This window comes from Pseudorasbora parva, chromosome 8 (assembly GCF_024679245.1).
Source record: "Pseudorasbora parva isolate DD20220531a chromosome 8, ASM2467924v1, whole genome shotgun sequence".
Lineage (NCBI taxonomy): Eukaryota > Metazoa > Chordata > Actinopteri > Cypriniformes > Gobionidae > Pseudorasbora > Pseudorasbora parva.
The window spans coordinates 40338963-40354058 of record NC_090179.1 but is presented as its reverse complement, the minus strand read 5'-3'; the positions used below and the strand labels follow the sequence as shown (position 1 = coordinate 40354058).

Below are 15096 nucleotides of genomic sequence, written 5' to 3'. Positions count from 1 at the left end.
AAAAAGATGATCAGTCCCCTTTCACTCTTTCCGTATTTATCAAAAAATGCGAGGATAACCACTTTTAACAACTATGAAAAACTATGCGGCACGAAAATACGAGGGTCAGTTTCTCAACAGACAGTAAGATGCACTTAAGCATTTTATTTCTTACCTGTCTGGAGAAAGCCCAGAGACGAGCCCCCAAATTGTTAGGATTTTGCCCCTTATTCGTGTCTCATCCCAGGTTTCTGAAGTGGCAGTTGAATGAACAAAGACTCAGCGCTGAGGGAGAGTATCCAAAATCTCTCTCCACTTTATTTAGTAAAGCAGAGGTTATATACATTGAATATGAAGGGTGTAACATGATTTGAACCAATGAGAGGGAGATTACATCATATAGCTCATGGTATAAACATAGAAAAACAAGTCTAAATATGGTCATCTCTTGGTCAGATATATCCAGGCCTTCCTTGAGCTCCTGAAGATCTTGTAATAGAAAATAGCAGGGACCATTTTCTAACTCCCAGTCACTCCACCAGCACCTGTTGCTTATATGGAGTGGTTCCAGAAGATGTAAACCATACATTCCAATGTAAAACATACAAACATAAAATACATCTTCCTCAGAGAGAGGGACAAGAGACCCTTTGACCAATTCTCTTCCATGCTGAGACCAACATAAAATCTATCACATACCCCAAAAACTAAACTTTTTATGAATTTAATGAGTCTGTAAAAATACAAACATATTTCTGTTGTGATCATGAAGTCTGATTCTGCGCTAAAAAACAAGTTAAACTCTAGGACATAATTACTGCAACAGCATTTAAAGGTGGGCTAAGTGTTATTTCAAAACCGTTTTAGAAAAAGGGCGAGTGGAATAACAAACTTGTAGCCAATCAGCAGGTAAGGGGCGTGTCTACTATTGATGGTGAGAAGAGAGGCTCAAGGTCATTATTCAAAACACAAGACACACATAACGGACATTAGCCGAGAACTAATATATGCTGTTTTTTGCTTGAATATCCTCGTGTGTCATGTTCACTTGTTTGTCCATTTGCGATCGTATTGTGGCTCCCTTCAGCGATGATAAAGACCCGTTCATATCCACACCGTATGGAGCAGCTAAATCCTTTATGAACGCTTTGTTTTTGTGATCGCTATAACTCTAAACTTGTCATAATTGTAATATGTCGTTAGCTGGACTGTCGTGCTCGTGTACTATCGAGTTTGTGTTTTTGTGATTGAAGGGGTGACTTTTTCATTGAATATCCGACCTGGATTAGTTACACACAGATTCTGCCATAGTCATTGTCTGGGTTACGTATGTGTGGGGCGGAGCTATCTTAATAGGGCTGAGACCCTTTTTGGGGGTAGGGGCGTGTTTGTTTTGGTGATTTGAAATATCAACAACGGTTACCAGATAGCACTTACCCCACCTTTAAAGCCTGCAGTTAATCAGCAGAGAATGTTTTTTTCCTCAGTTAAAAACAAAACAAAAAAACATTGTGATCAGGCTTCTCAAAAAAAAAATTTTGGTTAGATACTTAGACTTTCTTGACTCTTGACAGTATCCATACTCTCACTTAAGTATAGCATTTGACAAATAATGTTGCTTTTCTTGGCTAAACAGCCCTTATTACAGGACAGAGACTGAGAATCTGTTCATCTTTGAACACACTGCAAGGAAATGTCTGAGTCTGCAGCGAGTCAGTGTGTGGATCAGTTCAGCTGTCCCCTCTGTTTGGATCGGCTGAAGGAGCCGGTGACGATTCCCTGTGGACACAGTTACTGTATGAGCTGTATTACTGACTGCTGGGGCCAGAAGGAGCAGGGACCGCCGTACCGCTGTCCCCAATGCAGAGAGAGCTTCAGTCAGAGACCTCTACTGAAGAAGAACACTCTGATAGCTGAGATGATGGAGACGCTGCAGAAGACGTCCCTACAAACGGCTGCTGTGGAGTGTGATGTTTGCACTACAGAGAAGAACAGAGCTGTAAAGTCCTGTCTGCAGTGCTTGGCCTCCTTCTGTCAAACTCACCTGCAGCTTCACTATGAATCTCCTGCGTTTATGAAGCACAAACTAGTCGAAGCTTCCAGACACATTCAGGAGAACTTTTGCCTCAGTCATGGGAAACTTCTGGAGATTTACTGTCAGGATGATCATCAATGCATTTGTTACTTGTGTATGATTGACGGTCATAAAAACCACAACGTGGTGTCTGTGGATTCAGAATGGACTAATAAAAAGGTATTATCAATAATCATAAAAATCATGCATAAACTGTTTTAATATTGTTCTTATTATATTGCATATATTTATAGGCTTTCATTTAATTTCAACTTATTACAAAAGGTGTAATGGAAAAGTGTTATAGCTGGTTTTGCCTTTTTTTATTGTTATTTTTTTTTTATGTTAACATCCTCAGGAAGAGATAAAAGAGATAAAGGTGGTGTGTCAGAGGCTGATCCAGGAGCGAGAGAGAGGTCAGCAGGAACTCAATGAAGCTGAGAAGCTTCTTAAAGTAAGTTTCTTTATGTATTCTTTAGTTTTAAAGTTTGTTTGACACTCAATAAAGTAATTATCTTAATTTATTACACGGCTCTGTGAAATACTTGATTCTGATTGGTCAATCGCGCATTCCAGCGGTAGGCCTACGTTATTTCCCTCATACGGGTACTACGAGTTATCTTGACCGGTACTACTTCTATGCTTAACGCTGGCGCCATCTTGTGGCTTAAACAGCCGTGGGTTACAATGGAAGACTTCAAGGCAGGTTTCCTTTATAACGTTTTTAAAATAGATATTTTTCTTACACAAACGCATCGATTCGAATCAGACGGCTCTATTAACCCATCGGAGTCGTGTGGAGCACGTTATTTGACGGACAGCTGCATTTTTTATGGACTTCAAACACAACTACAACTACTGTTTGGATTAACGTTAGCCTGGACTTTTTAAATACAACTCCGATTGTATTTGTCTGAAAGAAGAATGTCATACACCTATGATAACTTGAGGGTGAGTAAATCATAGGCTTGGTTTCATTTTTGGGTGAACTAACCCTTTCAGCATTCATTTTAACATTAGCAATGGCATATGGCAAATCTTCAGCAATAGATAAAGGCTTAAAGCTGGTTGGAACTGTTTTCCATCGCGGAAGCTTTGCGTAAGAGCTAATAAAATATTTAATCTCGAGACAATATTTTGTGTCTAATAATTATTTATTTGAGACTAGTAGTAGCCGTGTAATAAGCGGGATAATGTACACCCAGCCGGTTTTTATCGCAGAATAAACCCCCTCAGAGTGATGCAAGACCCCTCCGCGCCGGGGTTTATTCTGCGATAACAAGCGGCTGGGTGTACATTATCCCTTACTTAAAGGGGGGGTGAAATGCTGTTTCATGCATACTGATCTTTTTACACTGTTAAAGACTTGGATTCCCATACTAAACATAGACAAAGTTTCAAAAGTTAAGGTGGACGTTTGATGGGAGTATTTCTTTGTCAAAAATACTACTTCCGGTTAGTCATAAGTTTCGGCAAGTTTTTTGAGATCATGCGTCCCCTTTGACGTTAATGGGGGCGGAATTTCCTTGTATGGGCCTTACGGACAATTCTACCGGAAGCGCGTGAGAGAGAGAGAGAGAGGGAGAGAGCGAAAGCAACAGCCTACGCCCATCAAAGCGGGGCTTGTAGGATGCTGGACAGGTGACAATTACACATAGCACATTACAATGTCACCAAAAAAGTGCGTTTTTGGTTGCCAGACCAAGACAGTCCTGTACAGATTCCCCAAAAACCCCGCGTTAAGGCAACAGTGGATGTAATTTGCTTTTCCGGATCAGCAACTGAGTTGCGCGAATGTTTATATCTGTTCGCTGCATTTCGGTGCCGACTGTTTCATAAACAAGGCCCAGCTCAACGCCGGATTTTCCCAATCGCCTAATGCTGAATGATGGAGCAGTCCCAACGATAAAGGTCCTAACGTTCGAACCGCAGGCTGTGAGTAAGAGTGCTTCAAATGTCTGTGTTTTTTTTAGTCCGCTTACAGTCTACACAAACCACGCGTAAACACACAAACACACGTGCACAACTGCACTTCCCACATGTACACCTTCAAAGACAAAAATACGACGATATAATTCAAGTATAAATATGTAAATAACACAAGCCGCTAAGCATATTATATAGTTAGTGTATAACTTGTACCACATAGAGACGTCCTGCTCTAGTCGTTTTTGCTGCTGCTCCTGTTCAACTGCAGCCTCTGGGTCTGATTCCGGATCATAGATGTATGGCTGTATCTGATTAAAAGCCATATTTTTATTTTGAATAAAGTTTTTTTCCCGCTGTTAGGGATGACACAGCTTTACGACGCACTCGACTCAACATAGCAGCAGCGAGCACACGTCATTATTTAGCTCCGCTCACACGACACGCCCCCACCCGCTCTGCTTTTTTCGGAAAGACTCGGAACAGCGCATCTTTCTTATATAATTATTAAAAAAATAAAGACTTTTCGGAGATATGCAGGATGCAATGCTACTCTATAGGTACTCAAGATTGACATGACACTGACTGAAACTGAGTGTTTCACCCCCCCTTTAATAAAGGTTGACAATGGGTATTTTTGAGCTCCAAAATTAAATAATAATAATAATAATTTGTTACATACAGTGCATGGTGTTCTTATTGAAACTTCAGTCTTCAAGCTTGACAGCAACTAATTTATTTATATTGTTTATACAGTTTATACAGTTTGATTTGAGTGCTTGGACAATTAGAGAATTTAACAAAAAAACAAAAATAATTAAGAAAGAAAAGAAATTTTGTTATTTTGAGTCACAATAATGACCTTCATGATCAGATCTTTGTGTCTCTGTCAGAGTTCAGCGCTAAAGAGCATGGAGGACATTGAGAAGGTCTTCACTGAGCTCATCTGCTCTCTTGAGAAGAAACGCTCTGAGATTAAAGATCAGATCAGAGCTCAGGAGAAGACTGAGATAGATCGAGCAGAGGAACTTCACAAACATCTGGATCAAGAGCTGACAGAACTCAGAAAAAGACAAGCAGAGATCGACAAACTTCTGATTACTGAAGATCAGATCCAGTGTCTGAAGGTAATGAAAGTTTTTTTTATTATCTGTGTGTGAACCTTCCACATCACAACATATCACCATAGATACATGCTTTATAAAAAGTGTCTCATGTTTCACAAATAATGTTAGACAAATGATTTGTCTCATTTCAGAGCTGTCAGTCTGTGTGTGTTTTACCCACATTTGAAGATGTTCCCAGCTTTAGTCAACACACTCATCTGTCTTTTAAAGACATTTCAATCTCAGCATTCAGAAAAGTTTTGAAGGACATCGGTCAACAGCAAACAGCTAAAACACCTCCAGAAGGTCAGAAACATTTGATGAATGTTATTTTGTCATCCATACTCTTTAAACAACAAATTAACCATACACTTGTTTTGTCTCTTCAGTGTCAAAGGTCCATGTTGAAAAGACCCCCAATAATTTTTTACAGTGTAAGTTGAACTGTGGTTTCTTCAAAGCAAACACTCATTTATTGATAAGCATCAGTGGATATGATCTGTTACAGTGTGACCATTTTGGAATCAAAGTTTACATTGTTCAATAATTTTGTTCATACCTCCTCTTCAGATTTCTGTGAACTTCGTTTGGATCTAAACACTGCACACAAAAGCCTCAAACTGTCAGAAGAGAACAGAAAAGTAACATATTCATATCAAGATCAGCAATATTCTGATAACCCAGAGCGGTTTGATAAGTTCCAATACATCTTGTCTAGAGAGGGTTTGTTTGATCGCTGTTACTGGGAGGTCGAGTGCAGTGGGGACGAATGGGCTGTAGCAGTTTGTTACAAGAGAATTAGACGTAAAGGAAACGGTGATGACTGTAGACTTGGCTTCAACAAAATATCCTGGAGATTGTCCCGCTCTCAACAGAATGTCGGTTTTATTCATGCTAAAGCCCACGTCTCAGTCCCTGCTGTCTACTCCTCTAGAATAGGAGTGTATCTGGATCACAGAGCAGGAACTCTGGCCTTCTACAGCGTCTCTGACACAATGACTCTCCTTCACAGAGTCCAGACCACTTTCACTGAACCCTTGTACCCTGCTTTTTATTCTGGAAAAGGTTCATCTGTCAGGATCATAGAGCATAAAAAAGACTAGATATACAAACATAATTTATTTCACAGATTACCTGAACTATTCACAAATGCAAAAATTCTGTATGTATACCGTAGACCTGCCGGGTAAATTCCCACCACTTTTCCACACTAAAATAGTTATGCTCATTATTTACAATTTATTAATCTGAAACTCAAACTTTTTGAGGAAAATTATCTATATGTTGTCTTTAGAAAACATTGATCTCTAGATTTACTTTATGTTGGATATTAAAGATTTGTATGTATATTTTAATAGAAATGTGTAGACAAATAATTGATTTAGATTTGAATAATGGCTGTTTTTATTTTGTTAATTGAGTAAAATGTTATTATGAGACCCTTGAGGTCAGATGTCCCCATAAGAAATGGTTCAGAAAACTCCTTATGGTATGATTTTATTTTAAAAGTGACAATGCAGATGAATTAACACGAGTACTCAAGTACTCATGTCAATGTGCCAGATTTGGCTATTTTTCATCTGTAGTCCCTGTTGATTTTTTGGAATTCCCTGGAATCATTATTTTATAATTTTACGAATTAGAATTGAATTCAGACACATTTATTATTTAGCATAACATGTAGGCCTATTATAAGTAATTCTAATTTATTGTTATAATTTATTACTATTTTCATTAGAAAAATACAGGCTTATGTATAATTTAGAGAACTGTATATTGTGATTCAGATGTGTTTCTTTGACTTAAATCTTGTTTAATTTTAAAATGTAATTTCTTTCAGTATTTAATTTCAGCTATTATTTAACTAAATTGTCATAATAATTATTTATCGGTTTTGTAGTGTCTAAAACCAATAAAACTTGTTAACAGCAAGTCTTGTCTGGTATCGTAAACTCATATAAAGTGCCTTCTTTCAGCCTGCGAGTTTATTGAATAATATTGCATATGTTTTAATGTTCAGACAGTTATTATATCAAAGTACAATCAATGGAAAATGATTGCTTCACAACATGGTCCGGTGAAGTTTAAAACCTTGAAATAGAGATATTCTCTTATCTCTAACTCATGAAGACAAACATACCTTCAGACCACAGGACACAATAATATATAAAGGAAACCATAAGTAATAGAAAATATATAAAAACTAAACGACATGAATAAAACAACACAGATGAGCGGTTGCTTCTTTAAGTAACACACAGATCGCTATTGAGGATCCTTCAGCCGTGAAGAGTTAACAGGACTTTTTTTGTTTTAATCTACAATAACAAAAATTGTAAATGTGTAAGTTTAATAATAACAGTTCAATAATGTTAACCAGTTGCTCATATGAGAAAAAGAAACCATTTATGTATTTTATTTATCTTTCTCTCACAGTTTCTTTCTCTTTCTTTTCTTTGGAACAGAACACGCCTATTTTGTTTACGTGCTGATAGCCGTGACGTATTTAAATTCAAGAGAAATGAAACTTATTTCTCCACTACACAAGTGATTCAACCTTTGTAAAAGATCCACACCCCTGTTCTTTGGGGCAAAGCTATAACACAAATAACATTTGAGCTGTATTTCTGTCGAGGTAAGGACTTCATAAGATCTAAAGATTATCATGTTGTCTTAAAAATGGTGTGCGATTGTGTATTTGTGTGTGTCCAGAGTGTTTCTACTCCTGTAACTTGTAACAGGCCTGGTGAAACTAAATCTTGCTTTGTACTGAATTGCTAAACTTTTATCAATGTTTTTTATTAATGTTTTGGTAAAAACAAACAAAAACAAAAAAAAGCAACAAAAAAAATGCTATTCAAACTCAATATGCAATTACATAATGTAGCCTACATGTAGGCCTACTACACAAACTTTTTACACTTTACAATTTAAACGATTCTTTAAAAATGCAAACTTATTTCAGTGGTGGTCATGACTAAAAAGACTATTTTGGATAAATAAGTTCAAAATACACATTGTACTGTCAGCATGTGGCTACAACATTTGCAGTCTACAGTTGTTTAGCAGAGTGATTAAATAAGTTACGTTACAATTAAGTGTGGAAACTTTTCTCTCAATTAAATTTTGGTTAGATACTTGGACTTGGACTGCCACATATAAACATAAAAACAACAACATAAAGTCCTGGGGCCTATACCATGGAGCCGGTTTAGCTGGATAGCCAGATATGTTTAAGCTTAGTTTGCCAAACCTGGGTTTTTGGTACCATGAAAGTGGCTTGGTTTTTAGCTGTGTTTATCTCCATAGTAACTTACACTCCACGGCTCACCTGCTCCAGGGTAGGTTATGTTCTGGATAGGAGATCTCAAACTGAAACTGGACCAATCCGCTGTGAGTAAAGTGACACACCTCTGATGCAATAAAGTCACTCTCCCTTTTTCTACTGCAAATTAAAGGTCAATTGGCACTAATGTACCGAATGTGAGTACATTAGTGCCAATTGATGGTGAGTGTAATGTACCACCATTACACTTTAGGTGAGTGTAATGTACCACCATGTACCGAAAATGCCTTGTTGATGCTAGAGGACAGAGAAGAATGGGCCGACTGATTCAAGCTGATAGAAGAGCAACTTTGACTGAAATAACCACTCGTTACAACCGAGATATGCAGCAAAGCATTTGTGAGGCCACAACACGCACAACCTTGAGGCGGATGGGCTACAACAGCAGAAGACCCCACCGAGTACCACTCATCTCCACTACAAATAGGGAAAAGAGGCTACAATTTGCACAAGCTCACCAAAATTGGACAGTTGAAGACTGGAAAAATGTTGCCTTTTCTGATGAGTCTCGATTCCTGTTGAGACATTCAGATGGTAGAGTCAGAATCTGGCATAAACAGGATGAGAACATGGATCCATCATGCCTTGTTACCACTGTGCAGGCTGGTGGTGGGTGGTGTAATGGTGTGGGGGATGCTTTCTTGGCACACTTTAGGCCCCTTAGTGCCAATTGGGCATTGTTTAAATGGCACGGCCTACCTGAGCATTGTTTCTGACCATGTCCATCCCTTTATGACCACCATGTACCACCCCGTTTGATGGCTACTTCCAGCAGGATAATGCACCATGTCACAAAGCTCAAATCATTTCAAACTGGTTTCTTGAACATGACAATGAGTTCACTGTACTAAAATGGCGCCCACAGTCACCAGATCTCAACCCAATAGAGCATCTTTGGGATGTGGTGGAACGGGAGCTTCGTGCCCTGGATGTGCATCCCACAAATCTCCATCAACTGTAAGATGCTATCCTATCAATATGGGCCAACATTTCTAGAGAATGCTTTCAGCACCTTGTTGAATCAATGCCACGTAGAATTATGGCAGGTATTAGTATGGTGCTCCTAATAATACTTTAGGTGACTGTACATTAACTTTCTTGAGCATTTCACCATTTTATTTTGATAAAATTCATCATATATAAATATTCATAACATCATGCCAAATATAAGGGGCATTATTACATTTACATTTGGTTACATTTTAAAAGATTAAATAAATGATAAATTGTTAAGTTTTATAAATTGATTTGATTTCCACCATTTTTAGTTACTTTGTATTCGACCTTAGGCCGGGGACACACTGCAAGCGTGTCGTGAGCGTCTCGGCTGCGTGGCGTGTCCGTTTTTATTTCGGCTCCCATGTTAACCGGTTAGCGCTTGCATACTGCCTGCGTCAGCCGCGCGGAAAACGCGTGCATGCTTCAAATAGAAGAGACGCCTATTTTTCACGCGACACGCGAGCGTGTTGGAAGCGTTTCTAGGCAAAACAGCATAGGAAAAGATGTTTATATGCCATTTTGACACGAATACATATTAATAAATGACATTTTCATGTTTAAAAGTCTTAAGGTTAAAATAAATGCAGATGGCCTACTTGTAATAATAAAAAACAACATTATTATCGATTTTGAAATATTAAACCTGTCAATACAGAACGAAATATTCTGTAGCCTATTTTGCCGTCAATACCATAGATATGTATGGTCAATAGGCTACTGCCGACGTTGTCTTTGCTGTATCAATAGGCAATATATTTATATTTAACATGAAGTATAGGGCTTCCCAGCTGCAGAGGCGCCGCGTCAGACACGCTTCTGGTGTGCAAAGGCAGAGAAAACGCCAGGCAGCCGCCCCGCGGCTGACACGCAGCAGAAACGCCACGCTTGCAGTGTGTCTCCGGCCTTACAGTGTGTTGCTGCATCTTCAAAGAGAGTGTGAGAGCACACAGCAGGCAGCACTATATTCCTGTCTGTTGGGATGCGGCCATTTCCTCTGTGCGTTTCAGATCCTGAGAAAGCTAATTTCCCTATTATAACTTGCACAGGTGTGACCCTATGTCTTTTTAAAGATGTCCTTTCACCTGTGTGTTTCTGGATGGAATCATTCCTGTCCTCATCTGATGACCACATTCACTGTCTCATATGCCTGGACATAAGTGTAACAATTGTTTTTTCCCAAATGTGCCAATCTCTCATCCCACACAACCGTCACAAACTTTAAATGGACAACACAATATTTAAAAAATACCCTCTTGGTGACACTGGACTTGGTTGAGTGCCAGTGAGTATGTGACCTGCAGGCACTTTCTATTAGCACACCCTTGAGTTTGGGACGAATGACTGTAAGGTCATTCTTAAGGTGCTCTCCACTTCCTTCAGATCACAGGTCAGTGCACAGAGCACTGGTTAAGGCACTTAGGATGTATATTGAGCTCTCCAGCTATTACACATCATTAGGCTACATCTGCGGACAAAAACTCTGCTCCAGCTTTGAGCTGTTAGTGACTGGCTATTGAGTTATTGAAATCAATGGACACAGCTATGATGGGCTATATTTTTAAACGCAGCAAAAATCTTTGACATTCTCTGGTGCACACACACACAGATATGCTATTATTACAGACCTAAACTGATCGTACAAAGACATTATGGGCAGATTTTCTCTCTAAAAGCAATCAAAATTAGCTGCAGGCAGTGGTTTAAATAAGAAAATATCAGGCTAGTCGTCACAAGTTTCTGGCCACTTGTGGTTTTCTTACACATGCTCCACCCATGATTTTTTCCCACTTATTTTTCGTATTCTGTTCATTGGTTATTGATTTTATTTATGAATGGATTTTTGTTGTTTTCATTAACAGACAATACATCATATTTGAGTAATCTTAACTGCCAAGTATTGAGGTCCATCTTCTTTTACCATGGTCAGCTCACTATAAAGTTTCTGGCCTTGTCACTGCTGTAGTGATAGCCTACTGTTGAACTGCTAGACTCTTCTAGAATACAGTGGTACAGATTTTTGTTCACACTGCTCAGCTCTACTTGACAATTTATACATTTACCTATGTGAAAAATAACATTTGATCAATAATGTTGCTTTTCTTGGCTTAACAGCCCTTTAGCAGAAATGTCTGAATCTGCAGCAAGTCAGTGTGTGGATCAATTCAGCTGTCCCGTCTGTTTGGATCGGCTGAAGGAGCCTGTGACGATTCCCTGTGGACACAGTTACTGTATGAGCTGTATTACTGACTGCTGGGGCCAGAAGGAGCAGGGGCCGCCGTACCGCTGTCCCCAATGCAGAGAGAGCTTCAGTCAGAGACCTCTACTGAAGAAGAACACTCTGATAGCTGAGATGATGGAGACGCTGCAGAAGACGTCCCTACAAACGGCTGCTGTGGAGTGTGATGTTTGCACTACAGAGAAGAACAGAGCTGTAAAGTCCTGTCTGCAGTGCTTGGCCTCCTTCTGTCAAACTCACCTGCAGCTTCACTATGAATCTCCTGCGTTTATGAAGCACAAACTAGTCGAAGCTTCCAGACACATTCAGGAGAACATTTGCCTCAGTCATGGGAAACTTCTGGAGATTTACTGTCAGGATGATCATCAATGCATTTGTTACTTGTGTATGATTGACGGTCATAAAAACCACAACGTGGTGCCTGTGGATTCAGAATGGAATAATAAAAAGGTAATATCAATAATAGTAAAAGTCATACATAAACTATTTTAATATTATTCTTATTATATTGCATATATTTATAGGTTGTAATTTAATTCCACCTCGTTACAAAAGGTGTAATGGAAAAGTGTTATAGCTGGTTTTGCCTTTTTTTATTGTTATGTTTTTATGTTAACATCCTCAGGAAGAGATAAAAGAGATAAAGGTGGCGTGTCAGAAGCTGATCCAGGAGCGAGAGAGAGGTCAGCAGGAACTCAGTGAAGCTGTGAAGCTTCTTAAAGTATGTTTCTTCATGTATTCTTTAGTTTTAAAGTTTGATTGACACACTTAATTGTTATGGTACAGAGGCTACGGAGACACCCGGGAGCGATCGTTGGGATAAAGATGCGGTTGCATCTCGAAACTCGAAAACGAGATGGTACATCTCAAGCGGTTAATCCTATTAATACATTTCAATATATATATATCTATAATATATATCTCCAGGACCAGTGAGCACTGCAGAAGGAATCCATTGCAGTCCTCTGCCGAACCAGAGAAGGGCGCTGGCTTGGCCATGGGAATGGGGACACGGGTGACGTGAAAGAGGTGCTGGTGAATGCGGAAGTGATCGCCGGTGCGGGTGATGGTGGGCTGGAGGGTAGCGTACAGAAAACGGTATCAAACAGTTCTTGAAAGGGATCCGGGTGACTCATACTGGTGCTCGCGGTTGTGGTCCAGTCTTCTGTTATGGTACAGAGGTTACAGAGATAAGATGGTAACTGAGTCAGGTTTATTAAACAACAAGTAAGTTAACAGGTGAGTAGGTGAGGAACTTGACAGAAGTGCAGGTTTGCCGGTGATGATTCTCTGGGATGATACTCTGGGTGTACTTGCAGATGGAGGTTGTGAAGCTCTGGCGATTGGCGATGAGGAGCCTGGCATGTCTGTGACATTAATAAAGATTATTTTAATTTAATAAAGGTAGATGTGAAAAATGGGTATTTTTGAGCTAAAAAAAAAAGTATTTACATGCATGGTGTTCTTATTGAAGCTTCAGTCTGTTTTCAAGCTTGACAGCAACTAATTTACTGTCTATCCATATTGTTCGGAACAGATACAGCTTAATTTGAGTGCTTGGACAATTAGAGAATTTAAAAAGTAAGAAAGAAAGAAAAAGTAATTGCGTTATTTTGAGTGACCACATTGACCTTCATGATCAGATCTTTATGTCGTTGTCAGAGTTCAGCGCTAAAGAGCATGGAGGACATTGAGAAGGTCTTCACTGAGCTCATCTGCTCTCTTGAGAAGAAACGCTCTGAGATTAAAGATCAGATCAGAGCTCAGGAGAAGACTGAGATAGATCGAGCAGAGGAACTTCACAAACATCTGGATCAAGAGCTGACAGAACTCAGAAAAAGACAAGCAGAGATCGACAAACTTCTGATTACTGAAGATCAGATCCAGTGTCTGAAGGTAATGAAAGTTTTTTAATGATTGTTTGTATAATGCTATACTGTTGGCCACTTACCATTCATTGATCTGTGCTTTTAGTATTTATTTTATTTAGTGGAAGTCACATTTTGAGATTCTAATTATTATTGTGGTGCTTGTTATATTTTGGAAAAGGCCAGTTGTGCTTCATAAATTATGTTTAAACTATTATTATTCTCATTTCAGAGCTGTCAGTCTGTGTGTGTTTTACCCACATTTGAAGACGTTCCCATCACTAAACACACTCATCTGTCTTTTAAAAAAATTTCAATCCGAGCATTCAGAAAAGTTTTGGAGGACGCCCTTCAACAGCAAACAGCCAGAATATCTCGAGAAGGTTTAATTTTTTTCAAAAAAAATTATATTCATACTCTTAAACCAACAATTTAACCATATGCTTGTTTTGTATTTTCTCTTCAGTGTCAAATGTTAATATTTCAAAGCCTCCAGAACCAAAGACCCAGACTGATTTTTTGCAGTGTAAGTTGAACTGTGATTCTTCAAGGCAAATCATGAATTAATAAATATCAGTGGATAATGATCTGTTACAGTGTGACCATTAGGAACCAAAGTTTACTTTGTTCAGAATTCGTTTTTTTCCATTCCTCCTCAGACTTCTGTAAAGTTCACCTGGATCTAAACACTGCACACAAATACCTCCAACTGTCAGAAGAGAACAGAAAAGTATCATATTCAGATCAGGAGCAGCAATATCCTGATCACCCAGAGCGTTTTGATGTGTTTCCCTACATCTTGTCTCAAGAGGGTTTGTTTGATCGCTGTTACTGGGAGGTCGAGTGCAGTGGGAATGGTGGTGTTGTAGCAGTTTGTTACAAAATAATTAGACGTAAAGGAAACAGTAATGCCTGTAGGCTTGGCCACAACAAAATTTCCTGGAGATTGGGCTATTGGCAGCAGAATTTCAGTTTCACGCATGCTAAAGCCCAAGTCCCTCTCCCTGCTGTCTGCTCCTCTAGAATAGGAGTGTATCTGGATCACAGAGCAGGAACTCTGGCCTTCTACAGCGTCTCTGACACAATGACTCTCCTTCACAGAGTCCAGACCACTTTCACTGAACCCTTATACCCTGCTTTGGGGGTTTCAGAAGGGTCATCTATCAAAATCATAGAGCAGAGGAGAGTTCAGACAGACAAGAAATAAATATAATTGATCAAGTTTCAGATTAAGTTAAACTTCTTAAATGTTAAAATGAAATAAAATTAAAAAAATATATAATAATTTGTAGTTTGGATGAATAAAAGGCATACCATTTCTTAAACACCACCAACAATGAATATATATCACCCATTTAAGACACTCTTAAGTTGGATTTAGTTAATAACTATATAGTAGTTTCATAACTATCTGTTGAAAACCTTTACACATATTTTAAAAAAAAAACGCTTATCAACACATAGCAATGTTTCTTTAAAATATTAATATTTTATTTGTTTTAATTTGCTTTGATGTATAATTAATAATGTAGGCATAATCTGTAATTCTGAAAAATACATTA

The 15096-nt window shown here is 38.7% G+C and overlaps 3 protein-coding genes across 3 annotated transcripts in view; all 3 read left to right on the top strand.

The window, feature by feature from the left end:
• Positions 1–6992, top strand: part of LOC137084792 (E3 ubiquitin/ISG15 ligase TRIM25-like) — a 32863-nt gene extending 25871 nt beyond the window's left edge. The window contains exon 8 of the mRNA XM_067451260.1: positions 6533–6992. The gene's annotated coding sequence lies outside the window, so the exon portion shown is untranslated. The remainder of the gene's footprint in view (positions 1–6532) is intronic.
• On the top strand, positions 1666–6541 carry LOC137084791 (E3 ubiquitin/ISG15 ligase TRIM25-like). The gene is made up of 6 exons (XM_067451258.1): positions 1666–2233; positions 2412–2507; positions 4873–5106; positions 5238–5391; positions 5475–5519; positions 5656–6541. The coding sequence occupies exons 1-6, from the start codon at positions 1673–1675 to the stop codon at positions 6186–6188; spliced, it is 1623 nt and encodes a 540-aa protein (XP_067307359.1). The 5' UTR covers positions 1666–1672; the 3' UTR covers positions 6189–6541.
• A 614-nt stretch (positions 6993–7606) lies between the features above and the next one.
• LOC137084789 (E3 ubiquitin/ISG15 ligase TRIM25-like) lies at positions 7607–15096 on the top strand. Its single transcript, XM_067451256.1, has 7 exons — positions 7607–7720; positions 11543–12116; positions 12292–12387; positions 13329–13562; positions 13767–13917; positions 14001–14060; positions 14194–15096. Exons 2-7 carry the CDS (start codon positions 11556–11558, stop codon positions 14739–14741), a joined length of 1650 nt encoding a protein of 549 aa, XP_067307357.1. The 5' UTR covers positions 7607–7720; positions 11543–11555; the 3' UTR covers positions 14742–15096.